We start from the raw sequence: 17573 nt of genomic DNA, 5'->3' as shown, positions 1-17573 counted from the left end.
ACCCATTGCTAAAAAATCTTAGCTATCATCTGAGCTTTCAGGGAGTTGTAATCTTTTTGCAATCGATGAGATGAAAGATCACTGATCACAGATCACCATGACAAATAGAAAAATAAGGAAGCAGTTCGAAATATTATAAGAATCACCAAAAGGTGGCACAAAGATATGGAGTGAACGAACACTGTTGGAGAGATGCTGATGCAAGGTTGCCACAAATATTTAATTTGTGAAAAACATGATATCTGTGAACTGCAATAAAACAACGTGTACTAAAAGTACTTGTAGTGGTCCCTCAAAGATTGCCACCTCCTAATCACCAGCACTCGTGAATGTGTCAGGTGACGAGGCAGAGGAGAATGGAGGTTGCTATGGCATTAAGGTTGCTAATCAGCTGACCTTACAATAGGGGGGAGTCTACACTATCCAGGCAAGTCCAGGGTAATCACAGGGTCCTTACAAGTGGAAGGGGGAGGAATCTGGGGAGTCAGAGGCAGATGCAATGTGAGAAGAACTTCACCCACCATTGCTTGCATTAAAGGTGGAGGAAGCCAAAAATGAAAACAGCTTCTAGACGCTGGAAAAGGCAAGGAAACACTCTCCCCTGGTGTTCCTGGAAAGAAACACAACCCTGCTGACATCTTGGGTATTAGCTCAGTACAATCCATGTCAGACTTCTGCCCTCCAGAACTGCAGGATAATCAATTTGTGTTGTTTTAAGCCACTGTTTGTGTAATTTGTTAAAGCAGCAATGGGAAAAGAATACACCCTCCTTCCTTTGTCCCCCTACACCCACTCCTGTCCTCACTCACTATTCAACAGATTGTATGAGCCAGTTCCACTGGTGATACTTGGCGTATAGGAAAGAATCCAAAATAAACATGACCCCTCTTCTCAAGAGGGAAGACAGCCTCTAGAACAATAATTACATTCTTCTCTTTGGTACTGCTTGAATCTGCTGTTTGATTCTGTGAGAGAACTACCTTTTCAGAAACTTAAAAAATTATTGTTGTTCAATCACTCAACTGTGTCCAACTCTTTGCGGCCCCAAGCACTGCAGCACACCAGGTTTCCTTGTCCTTCACTATATCCTAGAGTTTGCTCAAGCTCACGTTCATTGAGTTGGTGATGCTATCCACCTATCTCAACCTCTGCCCCCCGCTTCTCCTTTTGTCTTCAATCTTTCCCAGCAAATCACTCAAGTAAATGTGTAATTACAAACTGAAAATGACAAAGAATGAGACATGTTTGGAACTAGGAGAATGTGTAAATCAGAGAGATTCTAACTGGGAGAATGGGAAGAGCTTCTTGGAAGAAGTGCTATTTCAGCAGAGACAATGAAGAAAAGAGGGGAAGAGTTTACAGCAAATGCAGAGGCACTGGGGTCAGATAGAGTGTGTTTTATTTTAAAAACTGAGACATCAGTTTGGCCAGAGTGTGTCTCCCAGCAGAAGCCCTCTGTCTGAGAAGAGCCACTATGGGACATCTAGGACTGTAGTTGCAAATCCAAGGGCCAATCAAAGCCAACCAAGTACTGTTAATGTGCGAGAAGGCCTGGGTGTAAGACAGTAGGGGATGATGGGGAGTGTGATGAACTGCAGAAAATGACCCATCTGAGGGTTGGGGGCAAGTTGCTATCCCTCTTCTGTATATTGTTTCCAGGAGAGGAAGCAGGTCCAGTGTTGCCAGACTCTTCTACATTGCAACAGAAGCTGAAAATTTAGGTTTTTATGTGAAATATTCAATTTTTAAATATTTGCACCTAATTTACATGAACATACATACACAGAGCATCAGCCAAATAAAATCCATGGGTGGGCTGGCTTTGCCAGTGGGGCCACCTGCTTACAATCTCAATCCCAGAACTTTGGGCCTGGAAAGTTTCTCATAGATGACTAAGCCCTCAGTTCCTGCCATACACACAACACACTGCTTAGTTACAAGAATCGCAAGAAATTTTCCTAGAGCATCAAAATCTGGAATGATTCATATTATTTAATATAAAAGTAGATTCAAGTTGACCTCAGAATGATTCATACTATTTAATATGAAAGTAGATTCAAGTTGACCTCAGTAATAATTGTTGTTGTTCAGTCACCCAGTTATGTCTGAGTCCTTGCGACCCAATGGACTGCAGCATGCCAGGCTTCCCTGTCCGTCACCAACTCCCTGAGCTTGCTCAGACTCACATCCATTGAGTCAGTGTTGTCATCCAACTATCTCATGCTCTGCTACCCCTTTCTCCTCTTGCCCTCAATCTTTCCCAGCATCAGGGTCTTTTCTAATGAGTCAGCTCTTCCCATCAGGTGGTCAAAGTATTGGATCTTCAGCTTCAGCATCAATCCTTCCAATGAATATTCAGGGTTGATTTCCTTTAGGATTGACTGGTTGGACCACCCTGCTGTCCGAGGGACTCTCGAAAGTCTTCTCCAACACCACAGTTCAAAAGCATCAATTCTTTGACACTCAGCCTTCTTTATGGTCCAACTCTCACACCCATACATGACTACTGGAAAAACCACAGCTTTGACTAGATGGACCTTTGTTGGCAAAGTGATGTCTCTGCTTTTTAATACACTGTCTAGGCTTGTCATAGCTTTCTTCCAAGGAACAAGCATCTTTTAATTTCATGACTGCAGTCACCATCCACAGTGATTGTGGAGCCCAAGAAAATAAAGTTTGTCACTGTTTACATTTTTCTCCCATCTATTTGCTATGAAGTAATGGAACTGGATGCCATGATCTTAGTTTCCTGAAAGTTGAGTTTTAAGCCAGCTTTTTACTCTCCTTTTTCACTTTCCTCAAGAGGCTCTTTAGTTCCTCTTTGCTTTCTGCCACTAGGGTGGTATCATCTGCATATCTGAGGTTATTGATACTTCTCCCAGCAATCTTGATTCCAGTTTGTGCTTCATCCAGCCCAGCATTTCACATGATGTACTCTGCATACAAGTTAAATAAGCAGGGTGACAATATACATCTTTGACTTACTCTTTTCCCAATTTTGAACCAGTCTGTTGTTCCATGTCCGGTTCTCACTGTTGCTTCTTGACCTGCATACAGGTTTCTCAGGAGGCACATAAGGAGATCAGTATTCCCATCTCTTTGAGAATTTTCCACAGTTTGTTGTGATCCACACACTCGAACATTTTATCATAGTCAATGAAGCAGAAGTAGATGTTTTTCTGGAATTCCCTTGCTTTTTTTTATGATCCAGTGGATGTTGGCAATTAGATCTCTATTTCCTCTGCCTTTTCTAAATCCAGCTTGTACATCTGGAAATTTTTGGTTCACATACTGTTGAAGCCTAGCTTGAAGGATTTTGAGCATTACATTGCTAGCATGTGAAATGAGCACAATTGTGTGGTTAGTTTGCACATTCTTTGGCATTGCTCTTCTTTGGGATTTGAATGAAAACTGATCTTTTCCAGTCCTGTGGCCACTGCTAAGTTTTCCAAATTTGCCGGCATATTGAGTGCAGCACTTTCATAGCATCATCTTTTAGGATTTGAAATAGCTCAGCAGGAATTTCATCACCTCCACTAACTTTGTCCGTAGTGATGCTTCCTGAAGCCCACTTGACTTCACATTCCAGGATGTCAGGCTCTAGGTGAATGATCACACCATTGTGGTTATCCAAGTCATTAAGACTTTTTTTTATATGGCTCTTCTGTGTATTCTTGCTACCTCTTCTTAATATCTTCTGCTTCTGTTAGGTCCATACTGTTTCTGTCCTTTATTGTTCCCATATTTGCTTGAAATATTCCCTTGGTCTCTATAATTTTTTTTAAGAGATATTTAGTCTTTCCCATTCTATTGTTGTCCTATATTTCTTTGCATTGTTCACTTAACAAAGGCTTTCTTATCTCTCCTTGCTGTTCTTTGGAACTCTGCATTCAGTTGTGTATATTTTTCCCTTTCTCTTTCACCTTTCACTTCTCTTACTTTCTCAGCTATTTGTAAGGCCTCCTCAGATAACCATTTTGCCTTCTTGCATTTCTTTTCTTGGAGATGGCTTTGGTCATCTCCTATACAATGACATGAACCTCCATCCATAGTTCTTCAGGCACTCTATCAGATATAACCCTTGAATCTATTTGTCACTTCCACTGTATGATCATAAAGTGAAAGGGTTGCCATTTCCTTCTCCAAGGGATCTTCTTGACCCACAGATTGAACCTGGGTCTCCTGCATTGCAGATAGATTCTTTACCATCTAAGCCACTGGAGAAACTGGTATAGTCATAAGGGATTTGATTTAGGTCATACCTGAATGATCTAGTGGTTGTTCCCTAGTTTCTTCAATTTAAGCCTGAATTTTGCAACAAGGAGCTCATGATCTGAGTCACAAGCAGCTCCAGGTCTTGTTTTTGCTGACTGTATAGAGCTTCTCCATCTTTGGCTGCAAAGAATGTAACCAATCTAATTTCAATATTGATCATTTGGTGATGTCCATGTGTAGAGTCATCTCTTGTGTTATCGAAAGAGGATGTTTGCTATGACCAGTGCGTTCTCTTGGCAAAACCCTGATGGCCTTTGCCCTGCTTCATTTTGTACTCCAAGACCAAATTTGCCTATTACTCCAGGTATCTCTTGACTTCCCACTTTTGTATTCCAGTCCCCTGTAATGAAAAGGACATCTTTTTTTTTTTTTTTTGGTGTTATTTCTAGAAGATCTTGTAGGGCTTCATGGAACCATTCAACTTAAGCTTCTTTGGCATTACTGGTTGGGGCATAGACTTGGATTACTGTGGTATTGAATGCTTTGCCTTGGAAACGAACCAAGATCATTCATTGTTCTTGATATTGCATCCAAGTACTGCATTTCAGACTCTTTTGTTGACTATGAAGGCTACTCCACTTCTTCTAAGGAATTCTTGCCCATAGTAGTAGATATAATGGTCATCTGAATCAAATTTGCCCATTCCTGTCCATTTAGTTCACTGATTCCTAAAATATCAATGTTCAGTCTTGTCATCTCCTGCTTGACCACATCCAGATTACTGAACCTTATGGACTTTACTTTCACCACCAGGCTCATCCACAACTGAACAGTGTTTCTGCTTTGGCCCAGCCTCTTCATTCTTTCTGGAGCTATTTCTCCATTCTTCCTCAGTAACATATTGGCCACCTACTAACCTGGGGGGCTCATCTTCCAGAGTCATATCTTTTTGCCTTTTCACACTGTTCATGGGAGCAGTTAGATGACTTGCCCATAATCACACAGGGCAGAGCAGGGATTTGAACTCAGGAAGTCTGGCCCTGGAGCCCACTGTGTTGCTCTGCTGATTGATGCTGCAGGGGAAAGAAGCACTGCTTTTGCCTGGGGAGCTCAAGGCAGTACTCAAAATAAAGGCAATGCCTAATGGAGCTTTGCAGGATGTGTAGTAGGAGTTGGACAGCACAAACGCCAGAGGACTTTGCTGCTTACAGGGGTGGGAGTCGCACGAGGACTAGGGACTGACAGATTCAGAGACAATTTGGCTTTGCTACCAAGGGCAGACCACAGCTGAAATGACTCAGAAATGGTGTTTCACTGTGGGAGCTAGGACCAACTACCTGATTTGTTAAATTATGCAAAATGAGAAAGCTAAGGCCCTTGTTCAAAAATTATTAAGCAGTTCAAGATCACAACATCAGAGCATTAAATCAAGCCCAGGACCCTCCTTAGGGTAGTCCCCATGGAACTGGACAGGTCACACACCCATGAATCCGGCCCAGCTGGGGGCTGAGGGATTAAGCAGCCATTGGGTAGCCTCCTTCCAACTGCTGAGCCTGGACTGATTAAAAGGACTTGGCAGTAGGGTAATTGTAAGGCCAGGAGGCCATATATGGTCATGAGGCCAAGTCTTCCTCAAGGATGAGGGAGCTGGACACAAAGTCCCCTAAGAAGCAGGACTGAGAGACTTCCCTAGTGGTCCAGTGGTTGAGAATCTGTCTGCCAAAGCAAGGGACACAGGTTCAATCCCTGGTCCAGGAAGATCCCACCTGCCTCAGGGCAATTAAGCCCATGCACCTGTCTCTTTCGGATCTGGTTTCCTCAGTGTGTATGCCTAGAAGTGGTATTGCTGGGTCATATGGCAGATCTATTTCCAGCTTTTTAAGGAATCTCCACACTGTTTTCCATAGTGGCTGTACTAATCACCCCAATGTTCATCGCAGCACTGTTTATAATAGTCAGGTCATGGAAGCAACCTAGATGCCCATCAGCAGACGAATGGATGAGGAAGCTGTGGTACATATACACCATGGAATATTACTCAGCCATCAAAAAGAATTCATTTGAATCAGTTCTAATGAGATGGGTGAAACTGGAACCCATTATACAGAGCGAAGTAAGCCAGAAAGATAAAGACCATTACAGTATACTAACACATATATATGGAATCTAGAAAGATGGTAACAATAACCTTATATGCAAAAAAAGAAAAAAGAGACTCAGATGTATAGAACAGACTTGTGGACTCTGTGGGAGAAGGCGAGGGCGGGATGTTTCAAGAGAACAGCATCGAAACATGTATATCTAGGGTGAAACAGATCACCAGCCCAGGTTGGATGCATGAGACAAGTGCTCAGGCCTGGTGCACTGGGAAGACCCAGAGGGATGGGGTGGAGAGGGAGGTGGGAGAGGGGGCCGGGATGGGGAATACATGTAAATCCATGGCTAATTCATTTCAATGTATGACAAAAACCACTGCAATGTTGTAAAGTAATTAGCCTCCAACAAATAAAAATAAATTAAAAAAAAAAAAAAAAGCCCATGCACCTCAGCAACTGAAGCCTGCCTGCAGCAGTGAAGACCCAGTGCAGCCTAAAATTAAAAAAGAAAAAAAAGTAGGACTGAAGTTTAGGGTGCGCTGACCGAGAAGGCATCTTTATTCCCAGAGTCTGGGGTCAGAACAGCAAAGATATTGATGTTTCTGAAGCAGCCCTGAGGGCATCAATCTTCAGACACCCATGAGCCTGGAGCTTGGGTTGTTTACTTTGGCAGAACCTCCCAGGACAATTTATTTTTATCAATAAAACTTGGAGACTGTTGAGCCAAGCAGCCACGTGGGGAGAAACAGGTTCCCAGAGTCTGTGTCTCACTTCCCCCGCCTTGTGAGGTGAAAGACCAGGAAATCGTGGCGGGAAGGGGAGGGGCTGTAATGATCTGGGGTCAGTGTGTGCACAGCTGTCCTGACTCTTGTCTTGGACCTGAATGGACTCAGGACCAGCTACATAGGCGGTTTCCCACACTCAGATTTTCTCTCCTTCTTGCTCTGATCAGAACCTAGCCCCCTAAGTTTGGGGTGATGTTTATCAAGGGTTCTGACATTATCCTAATAGAAGTAATTCATACTAAGGTGTAAATGACTGAGTGGCTTGGCTCATTGGTACCTGTGCAGATTTTCAATAAGGGCCTATTAAGGCAAGTGAAGGCTCCCAGAACATATGGAATAACTCCTTGATGGGTCAGGGCTTTGCTCTGTATTCCTGCATTGCATCCCCTTTTCTCACTTTTAAAAATAAAAGGGTAGGGGGCAGAACATGGGCTCTGGCATCAACCTGACCCATGTACAAATCTTACTCCTCTATTTCTGATCTGTGTGATAACATAAATTGTGACCTAGAACACTTCAACTTCTCTGAGCCTCGGTTTCCCCAGGTGGGTGATAGGAATAATCAATGACTCCTTCATTAGGTTGTTGGATTAAATAAAAAGATTTCTGAGCCCAGTAGCCTAGAGCAGGTCTTCAACAAATATCAATTCCCATTCCCTATTCCTTTCCTCAGACCTTAGAAAGCATGTTCTTAGAGGGTTGGGTCTGTGTCATGGACAGACTTGGCGAAATGTCATAGGAAGAATCCTGATTACTTTGGAACCAGAGACCTGATTTCAATGCTGAGGGTGCTCTTGCCTTGGTGTGTGACTTTGGGCAAGTTGCTTACTCACTCTGGTCCCAAGTTCCTATCCTGTAATAACATGAGAGTGATATGTCCTCCCCTGAGGATTGGGGAAGGGGAGATCAAGGAGATAATGCATGTGAAACAATTAACACAGGGCCTCCACTCCCCCCAAAAAATCAATTCTCTCCTTAAAATTAAAGAAAAAAAAATTTTGGACTCAGTTTTCCTTCTCGAGAAAATGAGGATAATGCCTCAGTAGCTCCCATCTCAAAAAGTACCTCTGAGGCCACATGAAATAATGTGGCCATTGGGAATAAAGACCATTAGGAATTGGGTAGAGGACAGTGTTAATACTGCCATGAGACATGGTATGATGTTTTAACCTTCCTGGAGGCCTCACTCTTGATTCCTGGACGGTGGCCCATGGGATTGGGTCTGACAATTCGGGGCATATGTATCTTTTCCTCCCTCCCTCGCTGCCTCCCTCCCTTCTCTCTCTCCCTTTCCTTCCTCCACCTTCTTACTTCCCTCCCTCTATCCCTCCCTTTCTCTTTCCTTCTTTTTTCCTTGCTTTCTCCTTCCCTCCAGCCCTCCCTTCTTTCCTCCCTTCCTTCCTTCTGTTTTGCCATGAACAAAGTTACTAATGGGCCCTTGGCAGAGCAAGTTGATTTCTTTTATTATTTTATTTCCTAATTAGGTAAAAAGGACAAGCACCACACCAGCACGGTGGCGCTGGTTCAGCACGGAGAACCTTGACCCGACCTCGGGGTAGATGAATCCAGACTCTAAAAAAATTAGCGCATTTCAGAATACTCAGTGAGCTCAGCAAATGTGAGTCTAGGCAAAGGAAGGAAAAATGAAAAACAAACAAAAAAAGAAAATCAGAGGAGAGGACAAGAAAGGAGGAAAGATTTAGCTGAGGTCATCTTTCCCTTTTCCTAAGAAGAGTGGGAGTCAGAGGCAGTCTAGAATCCTTTGATGAAACAATTCCGTCGTGACCTCAGGTGGCCAAGAGAGGTGTAGCTGGTTCAAGAAGCCGTTTTGATTAAAAAAATAAAATGAAAAACCACTGTTCACATTCTGGGAGCATTCTTTTGATAAGACAAACAACACCCTGCTGATATAAACTTACCAGTCATTTACACTTTAGCATGACTCACTTCAACTAGGTTTATCCTTTGATATTTAGCTGAAATCACTGACCCTTCAAGTGAGTTCTCTAGAGGATGAAGGGGCATATGTGGGTCCAGTGGCTGATAGAATAACCACTTTTATTTCCCTGTTTGTCCTCCTTCTCCTTCCCCTCCTGCTCCTCCTTTTTCTCCTTATTCTTTTCCTCTTCCTTCTTCTTCTTTGTACGGGGCATTTCTAAAACTTTTACCTTATATCTTAGTACTCTGAGAGGTACTTACATCCATCCTGGAAGGCAGTCTCTTGCCCAATCTTCTCATCTCTAACAAGGGTAATGATGTCTTTAAGGTAGATAATTTTTAATAAAGCTATTCTGTAGATACTATAATAATGGATACATATCATTATACAGCTGTCAAAACCCCTAGAATGTGCAACAACAAGAGTGAACTCTGACATAAACCGTGGGCTTTGGGTGATGGTGCGCCAAAGTGGGTCCATTGTAGCAAGTGAACCACTCTTGTTGATGTTGATGGTGGGGGAGGTTGTCAAGGGGCAGGGAGATCTGAGAACTCTGTGTACCTCTTGCTCAATTTTGCTGTGAACCTAAAACTTCTCTAAAAAACAAAGTGGTTTTTTTTTTTTTTAAGTAGACAGTTCCAAATAAACCTGTTTGGACCTTGGTAGGGAAACTCAGGTTTTCTTTTGCTCTTTTCATCTACATCCTTTCCTGCCTCCCCTCGGGAGGAGTAGATTGAGATAGGAGCAGGGTTTGAAGCCCAACCAGCTCCCTGCCAGTGGTGGGCAAGTCTCCTCCCCTCTGGGAACTTCAGTTTCCCCATCTGGCAAAAGACACAGAGCTGTGGGAGGATTCCCACAGAACACCTGATAAGATAAACAACACCCAGCAGGTTATTCCATCAGTTGCTCGTGTGTTACTGTTCCGGTGGGTCACTGCTCTCCTGTCTTTCAGAGGCGAATCTGGAGCTGGGAAAACAGAAAACACCAAGAAAGTCATCCAGTACCTGGCCATGGTGGCCTCCTCCCACAAGGGCAAGAAGGATACAAGCATCACGGTGAGTGGCAGCCCCTGTCATCTGGCCACAGCTTGACAGATGGGCCTTGGGCTTGAGGGCTGACCAGGTAGAGAGAGCACCACTGGGAAGGCCAGGGCTCCGCGTTATAAGAACTCAGGACTGTGTTTCCCTGTCCCTCCCCTGACAGCTCACTGGAGGGATTTTTCTTCATCCTGGGTGGTCCTGTTGGGTCTAGGCGATTCCTCACTTTGGCCAGGATCGTCTCCTGTTTTGTGAACTGGGAGGAGGAGTTTTGATTGACATCAAAGCTTCTCGCTAACAGCATCACTGTCATTTTGGACTGGATAATTCTCTGTGGTGGGGCTGTCTTATGCCCTGGAGGCTTTTTAGCAGCGCCCCTGGTCACTCCCCACTGGAGGCAGGTAGCAGCCCCTCCCCTGAGTTATGACGACCAAGAAAGTCAGGTGCCCTCTGGGGGGTGCAGTCACCCCTGATTGAGAGCCACTGCCTTAACTGAATCGCTGTGAATTCCCTAGTGTTGAGGCATACCTGACATTCCTGCATGTCTGCCTCCAATGGGAACCCCAGGGGATGGAAGCATGGGTGTCACTCGGCATCTGAGCTTTGGTCCAGTGCCCTTGACTGAGCAGTTACTGTGTTCTAGGCACTGCTAGTATGGGGCCCATCGATGAGTCTGAGTTATTCTAAACACTGAGCTTCCGGACTCGTGGGACAGAGAGGTCGTAAATCATCAAATAAGGACACAGTTCAATTAAGGAAAAGAAGAGCAGCTTTCTAGAATCTTCCCTTCCTGGGTCCATCCCTCTTTTCCTCCTCGATCTTAGCCTGGCCTCATCTATCCCAGTGGAGGCGACAAGCAATGGGGCTGCTGGAAGGACCTGCCAGCGCCTCCCTCCAAAGGTTTGGGGCTGGGTGGGGGGGATGGCAAAGCTTGGGGTGTCACCAGTTCCTGCCGCTCTGGATCTAGCTTCTGGGGCTCAGAGGCAACACTGGAGAAGCCACAGAGACCAGCCTGTCTGGAGGCCCTTGGGGATCTGGGGCGAGCCCCGGCTGTAGCTTGGGGAACTTTCCTCCTGCCAACAGGTGCAGGAAGCCCGAGATCCAGCATCCACACTGCCTCTGGCATGGTGTAAGGAACAAAGAGCCCCAGGGTTTACGTGGTGGCCAAACCCTGCCTCCCACTGTCTTTCCTTTCCCTAGAATAGTAAAAGGAAGAAATAATACTAATGATGGATCTTTATCAAGCGCCTACTGTGTGCCAGACACTTTTTTTCTCTGCGTGTGAGAAGGTATCTCAGACAGCATCTCGTCAGATACAGTTTTAAAGAGTGCACTTTGGTCCCAGAAATTTAAAAAAAAACCTTTGAAAATGTCTGAATCTCTTAAGAATTTAGAAAAGAAAGCAAGTGAAGCAGAGAGGGAATTGAATCCAAGAAAAGCTGCTGCTTTTCTCAGTTGGAGGATCTTGGAGAATCCAGGCTGTCTGGGGGCGGGGGGGAATTGAAATTGTATATTCTCCAGACCCTGATGTACATGTGATGGAAATAATACTGACGTTTGTTTTATACTGTATTGTTCAACCACAGCAAGGCCCATCTTTTGCCTACGTGAGTAACTGAGAGTGTTTTCCTGGTGTGGACGGGAGGCACGGAGTGTATTTAGATGTGCATGTCCCTGTTGGCACCCACTGAGCCCGGTACCTGACGGTAGACTGGGCTAGATCCCCGAACCTACAAACGCACTGAAATACCGTCCTGCGGGTGCCTGATGCCACCCGGCGGGGTGGGGCGTGTGGGTGCATCACCACCCGCAGGACTCCCACCAGAATCCCCAGGGTTGTCCTCTAGCCTGGAATGGATTTTCCCCAGTTCAGAACGAACGTCGCCTTACCCTTCCCACCAAGGTGTCCAGCACCGAGGTACCCCCGATTGGAAGGCCCTGGAGATGTCTGTCCTGTCTGGTTGAGCTTTTGAGGACCTTCTGGCCCTGAAGCTTTCCTGGCTTGATTGACAGTCAGTTAATGGCACTGCTGTGGCATGCCTTTGTCTCCGCGCCCTGCCATCATCCCTGAATTCCTCCCCCGAGGCCTGTTCCCTGTGCACCGGTGTGTCTTCCTCTGCATGTGTGTGCAGTGCGTGTCTGTCTTTGCATGCCGGTTGCTTGACCCAAGGCTCCAGAAACAGAAGTCTTGGGGTTCACGATGCACTAGCTTCGGTGGCACGGTAAGGCCCCAGCTATGCAACACCCAACCAGGCCCTGCTGAAACCTCTGCATATACAAACTCATCTCTTAACGCAGAGCTTGGGGGGCTGGTGTACGGGTCCCAGCTTGAAAGAGACCCTCAGACCAAGAGGTCCTAGCGTGCCCTAGGGTCACACTCAGTCCATCTTAGTTAGACGTGGGCAGCAGCATCATGAGTGCATCAGAAGGAGAATCAGGCTGCTTCTTTGGGATTTGCTCCTGTGTGACTTTGGCCAAGTCGCTTAACTTCTCTGGGTCACTGTCTCATCCATAAAATGAGTGGCTTGGATCAGATCTCCTGAGAAGGATCTTTTGGCCCCACCAGCTGGAACTCCTGTTCTAGAAAGGGGAATTTCTCGGGGGATACTGAGACCCCAAGTTTGTGTTGACAAAAGTGACCCCTTTAGTCTTCTCCCCACTAGTCAAGCAAAGCCCTCCTTGTAAATTTCCACCATTCCCAATCATGGGGATTCCAGTGTGGCTGCCATTTTCAGAGAGATGACACTTCCTGTCTATCTTCTTTGGAATCTGCAAAGGAGGAGGGCTTGTGTGACTAATAAACACAGAAATAAGTAGTGGCTTCTTGTTCTGTTCCTTTAGGGACAGTCACCCACGGTGCCCTCCTGGTGCACAGCGGAGGGGAGAAAGCCATGCCCTTACCTTCTCTTTCTAGAATGTTTCCCAGGTTCTTTTTAGCCTAGTCCAGTTACCCTGAAAGAAAAAAAAGACAGGGGAACCAGCAGAGAAAACAGGAGAAAACACCTAGGGCCCACACTTCCCAGCCTGGCCTGTAGGAGGAGCTGTCGGGAGAGCCGCTGGGCCAGTCTGCAGCTGCCGTGTTGCGGGGCTAGGCAAAGAGCAGCTCATTGCTTCCTGGCATGATTTACCTCGTTGGCCCTTTCCTGCCACAATTAATCACGTGACCGCGTTTGTGCACAGGAGCCCCCTCAGAGGGGGCCAGTGGGCTGTGTACAGTCTCAGCTGTGTTTAACCTGATGAATGGAGCTCAGGCAACAACTCGCTTTGAGGCTTTGTTCTGCAGTTGGTTCAAAGTATTCCTGGTGGGTTTTGTGCATTCCTTATTTGTCTTCCCTAGGAGACTTCTGAAAACTGGTCCTGAGAAAGGAAAAATTGCAACTTTAAAAAATGCACTAAAGCCTTCATAAGTGTTGTAGTGGTCTAGCTTGAAGAAGGCTGCTTGTCAAACACTAGCAGCAGCAGGACTGCCATGTACAGCGGGGCAGGTTGTGCACTGCACAATTCCATAGATTCACTATGATGTCAATGACATCCCTGTGTTGTCAATGCCAGAGTTCAGCATGTCCCATAGATGAGCAGGCCTTATCTTCTAGGGAACAGATGTTGCAGCTGTAACAGAGCTCATCCCTTTGCTTCTCTTCTGAAATCTTTGAGTAAATCTGGACATTAGCATTGGGGTCTCAGAATGGGTAGGTAATAGGACAGGAGAGAACCCATGGGTTAAGGGCAGAGTTTTTTGGCAACCTCTGTCCAGGGCAGAACCGTCAGTGCCTGCATCACTTTCTCTAATAACTGCATGTGAATGAATTTTAGGGTGAGCTGGAGAAGCAGCTTCTACAAGCAAACCCCATCCTGGAGGCTTTCGGCAATGCGAAAACGGTCAAAAACGACAACTCCTCCCGATTTGTAAGTGGTGAAGCTACGTGAGTTTTCTGGAAAAGGCTCGGGTCCCCGATGTCCCCTCCTGCCTTCTCGAGAACTCAGAGTGCATGTGTGTGCATGGGGCATCTGAGGCTTAAGGAATGGAGGTGTGCGTTGCATTTTGCTCTGTGACTCCAGTCCTGTCTTAAACTGACCACCCTGCGAGTGTTCCAACCACTCACTCCCTCATTCATTCATTCACTATTCATGCAACAAATATTCATTGAGCACCTGCTGTATACTCAGCTCCCTATTAGAATTTGACATTCATAATTCATTCAATAAACATTTATTGAGCATTGAGCACCTAGTATACAAGTGCTAGACACTTGTATACAATACTCATTCATTTATTCAGCAAAACATGCATTGAGCACCTACTGTGTACCAAGAACTTGCAAGTTTCAACACATTTATTAAGCACTCATTGTATACATCCATACAGGCATTTTTACACACATCATTCTCTCTCTTCATTTATTTGGATCATTTTTATTAAGTACCTGCTATATACCAGACTTTGAACTGGACTCAGAATCACAGCAAACAATTCAGACATGGTTTCAGCCTTCACAAAGGCCAATAGTCAGTGAGGCAGAACTTCCCACACCGGTTTTCCCAGGCTTCATGGGCCCCTCCTCTTTCTCGCTTGAGCCTAACGGGGTCAGGGTAACCCTGAACTTGGGTGGTTGATGATACTTAGACAATAATCATTTTGTTGTACAGAAGAAGTGGGACCTCCGTAGGAGACTCAGAAAGATAATTACATGAAAAAATTTATAGGAAAGATTGAATCTGAATTCCATTAATGAGGGGGACCATGCTGACTTGTGGGTGCCCCTCTGAATGCTCCCTGACTTCTCTCACCCTACTTTCCTGCAGCATGGGGTTGAGGGACGAGGCTGGGGACCCCACTGTGAACTGTGTTTTCCTGTTGGCAGGGCAAATTCATCCGCATCAACTTCGATGTCACGGGTTACATCGTGGGAGCCAACATTGAGACGTGTATCCTTTGCTGAGCCTGGGCCACCTGGGATCCCCACCCCAGCACCACCCACCTCCTGCCCAGAGCCCCAGGGGGCCTGAAAGGCACAAGAGCCACCTCTCTCTCCAGCACTTGGGTGCCGTCCAGAACAATTCTTCCTTGGGGTTGCTTTCACTTAAGAGCAAGCCTTGTAGTGTGGTGGTCCCTTGGTTTGGGGACCTCAAGCAGCCTCTATTTGATTCTGGATGGACCTCTCACTAGCTGAGTGATCTTGGGCTAATTACTTAACTTCTCTGTGCCTCATCAGTGAAGTGGGGATGCTAATAATACCTACCTCAAGTGAACTGATTCATGTAATGCTTTTAGAGGACTTCCCTGGTGGCTCAGTGGTAAAGAATCCACCTGCAAGGCAGGAGACATAGGGTTGATCCCTGGGTCAGGAAGATCCCCTGGAGAAAGGAATGGCAACCCACCAGTCTTCTTGCCTGGAGAATCCCATGGACAGAGGAGCCTGGCAGGTTACAGTCCATGGGGTTGCAAGAGAGTTGGACAAGACTGAGCAGCTAACTCACCAAAGCTTGTAGAATCATGACAGAATAAGGGCTAGTTAAGTATTGGCTAGAGCTTCCCTGGTGGCGCAGATGGTGAAGAATCTGCCTGCGATGTGAGAGACCTGGGTTTGACTCCTGGGTCAGCAAGATCCCCTGGAGAAGGAAATGACCACCCACTTATCCACAAGTACTTCACTTCATCCTTATCGAGCCAGGGTTCAAGGCCAAGCCCAGACCCCTTGTCCTTCTTAGGAACAAAGCAGCTCCAGCCCACAAATAGGACGTCAGTGGAAATAGAACTCTCCCAGAGGAACTGCCTGCTTCTGGCAAAGAAAACTGGAAGCTGTTTCTGTAAATCTAAGGAACCAGAATCCCACCAGCCCACCAGTGCCTACTCATGCATTCCAGTGGGGGCTCAGGGTATGGCTGGGGTCACTTGACCATGCACCATCCCCACCTCCCCAGAGCTGGGCCAGGACTTAATGAGCTAGAGCAGAACACACACTAGTCTCTGATGGGGGATAAAGAGACAATGAAGAGCCTTGTGTAGGCTCCGAACAGGCACAGCCACCAGCTGAGTTAAGTTTTCCGGAGTTTCTGGATTCAGGAATTACAGATGCGTTTGTGGCCCTAGCCACTCCCTTCTCCCGGGGATCTTCCCAGCCCAGGGATTGAACCCTGGTCTCCTGCATTGCAAGCAGATTCTTAACCATCTGAGCCACCAGGCAAGCCCACAATTATGAGGCCTTGAGGAGATAAATTAGTGCCCATGACCTGGCATAACAGAGCAGGGAGGACACAGTCTAAACCAGTGGATTTGGGGGACACAGAGAAGAAATGATTATTCATTCTTCGGTGGTTAGCACCTTGGCAGATTTTTAGTCAAGTAGAACCTAGCTCTTATGTGCGGGAAATCCACCTGGTATGACAACCCAGCCACCTGTGTGGCTCCCACAACCCCCATGCCCCCATGGCCTCCACCTCTCCCCCCACAGCAGAACGGCTCTCCCTAGATTAATCAGGGGCGTGTTTACAGTATCCTGAGGCTCGGTTGCTAGTCAGCTGAGTCAGGGTCACTCGGCCAGCCAGAACTGGCACCCAGCTCTCTGCAGCCCGGCTCCTCGGCTGAGGCAGTTTCAGCCACTGCAAACACTTGGCTTCGCTGCTTCCTAACTGTGTGCTCCTGGGAAATGAGCCTTCCCGAGCTTCCCTGGGCCTCGGTTTCCCCTGTATGGAAGATGCCAACAGTATTCGCTCTTAGTTCCTCGGATAGTTTGTGAGATTTAAGTGAGACAATGGAAAAATGGTACAGATGAACCTACTTCCGGGGCAGGAATAGAGATGCAGACATAGAGAATGGACAGGTGGACACAGTGGGGGAAAGAGAGGGTGGGACAAATTGGGAGATTGGGATTGACACATACACACCACCACGTGTAAAATAGGCAGCTAATGGGAACCTGCTGTAAGGTACAGGGCGCTCAGCTCAGTGCCCTGTGAAGAGCCGAGGTGGGTGGAGGAAGATCCAAGAGAGAAGGGATATGTGTATACTTAGAGCTGACTCACTTCGTTGTATAGCAGAAACGAACTCAATATTGTAAAGCAATTGTATTCCACGAAACGAAAGCAAACGGGAAAATGCATGTCAACATTCAGCACAGGGATTAACAGACCATAGAGGATGTAATTATTTTTACTCTGTAATATCTAAAGACAGTTCACTGTACAGAAGAGAAGTTGGTTATGGTTGTTGGGGAAACGTCTCATTCATGCCCCTCCCAGAAGTCTTCCATCCTGGAGTCTCTTGACTCCTGTCTTTTTATACTTTTGTAACCCCCTTTGTTCCGCTCACTTCTCTCTGGCACTGGGGCTAGCCAGCAGCACCTAGTGGTCTCATTTTGAATCTATGAGCCAGAACTGGAAGGTCAGCTCATGTGGACCAATGGGTTGATCTGCCTCAGCAATCAGAGTCCTCAGAACTCTCCAGGGAGCTTCTCCCGGGTTCTGGAGATTTTCCCTCCAGCAGTTGATATGCCAGGGCTTG

At 46.3% G+C, this 17573-nt stretch overlaps 1 protein-coding gene across 4 annotated transcripts in view; it reads left to right on the top strand.

The window, feature by feature from the left end:
* MYH11 (myosin heavy chain 11) overlaps nt 1–17573 on the top strand; it is a 125303-nt gene that overhangs the window by 49808 nt on the left and 57922 nt on the right. For 2 of the 4 annotated variants that reach the window (XM_070460871.1, XM_070460873.1), the window contains exons 5-8: nt 9988–10090; nt 11659–11679; nt 13886–13978; nt 14935–14998. In XM_070460871.1, coding sequence (XP_070316972.1) covers nt 9988–10090; nt 11659–11679; nt 13886–13978; nt 14935–14998 — 281 coding nt within the window. The remainder of the gene's footprint in view (nt 1–9987; nt 10091–11658; nt 11680–13885; nt 13979–14934; nt 14999–17573) is intronic. The other 2 variants (XM_070460872.1, XM_070460874.1) reach the window with 1 other exon arrangement.

Source organism: Odocoileus virginianus, chromosome 33 (genome assembly GCF_023699985.2).
Source record: "Odocoileus virginianus isolate 20LAN1187 ecotype Illinois chromosome 33, Ovbor_1.2, whole genome shotgun sequence".
Taxonomy (NCBI): Eukaryota; Metazoa; Chordata; class Mammalia; order Artiodactyla; family Cervidae; genus Odocoileus; species Odocoileus virginianus.
The sequence above is the reverse complement of the archived record's forward strand: the minus strand, read 5'-3'. Positions and strand labels throughout refer to the sequence as shown.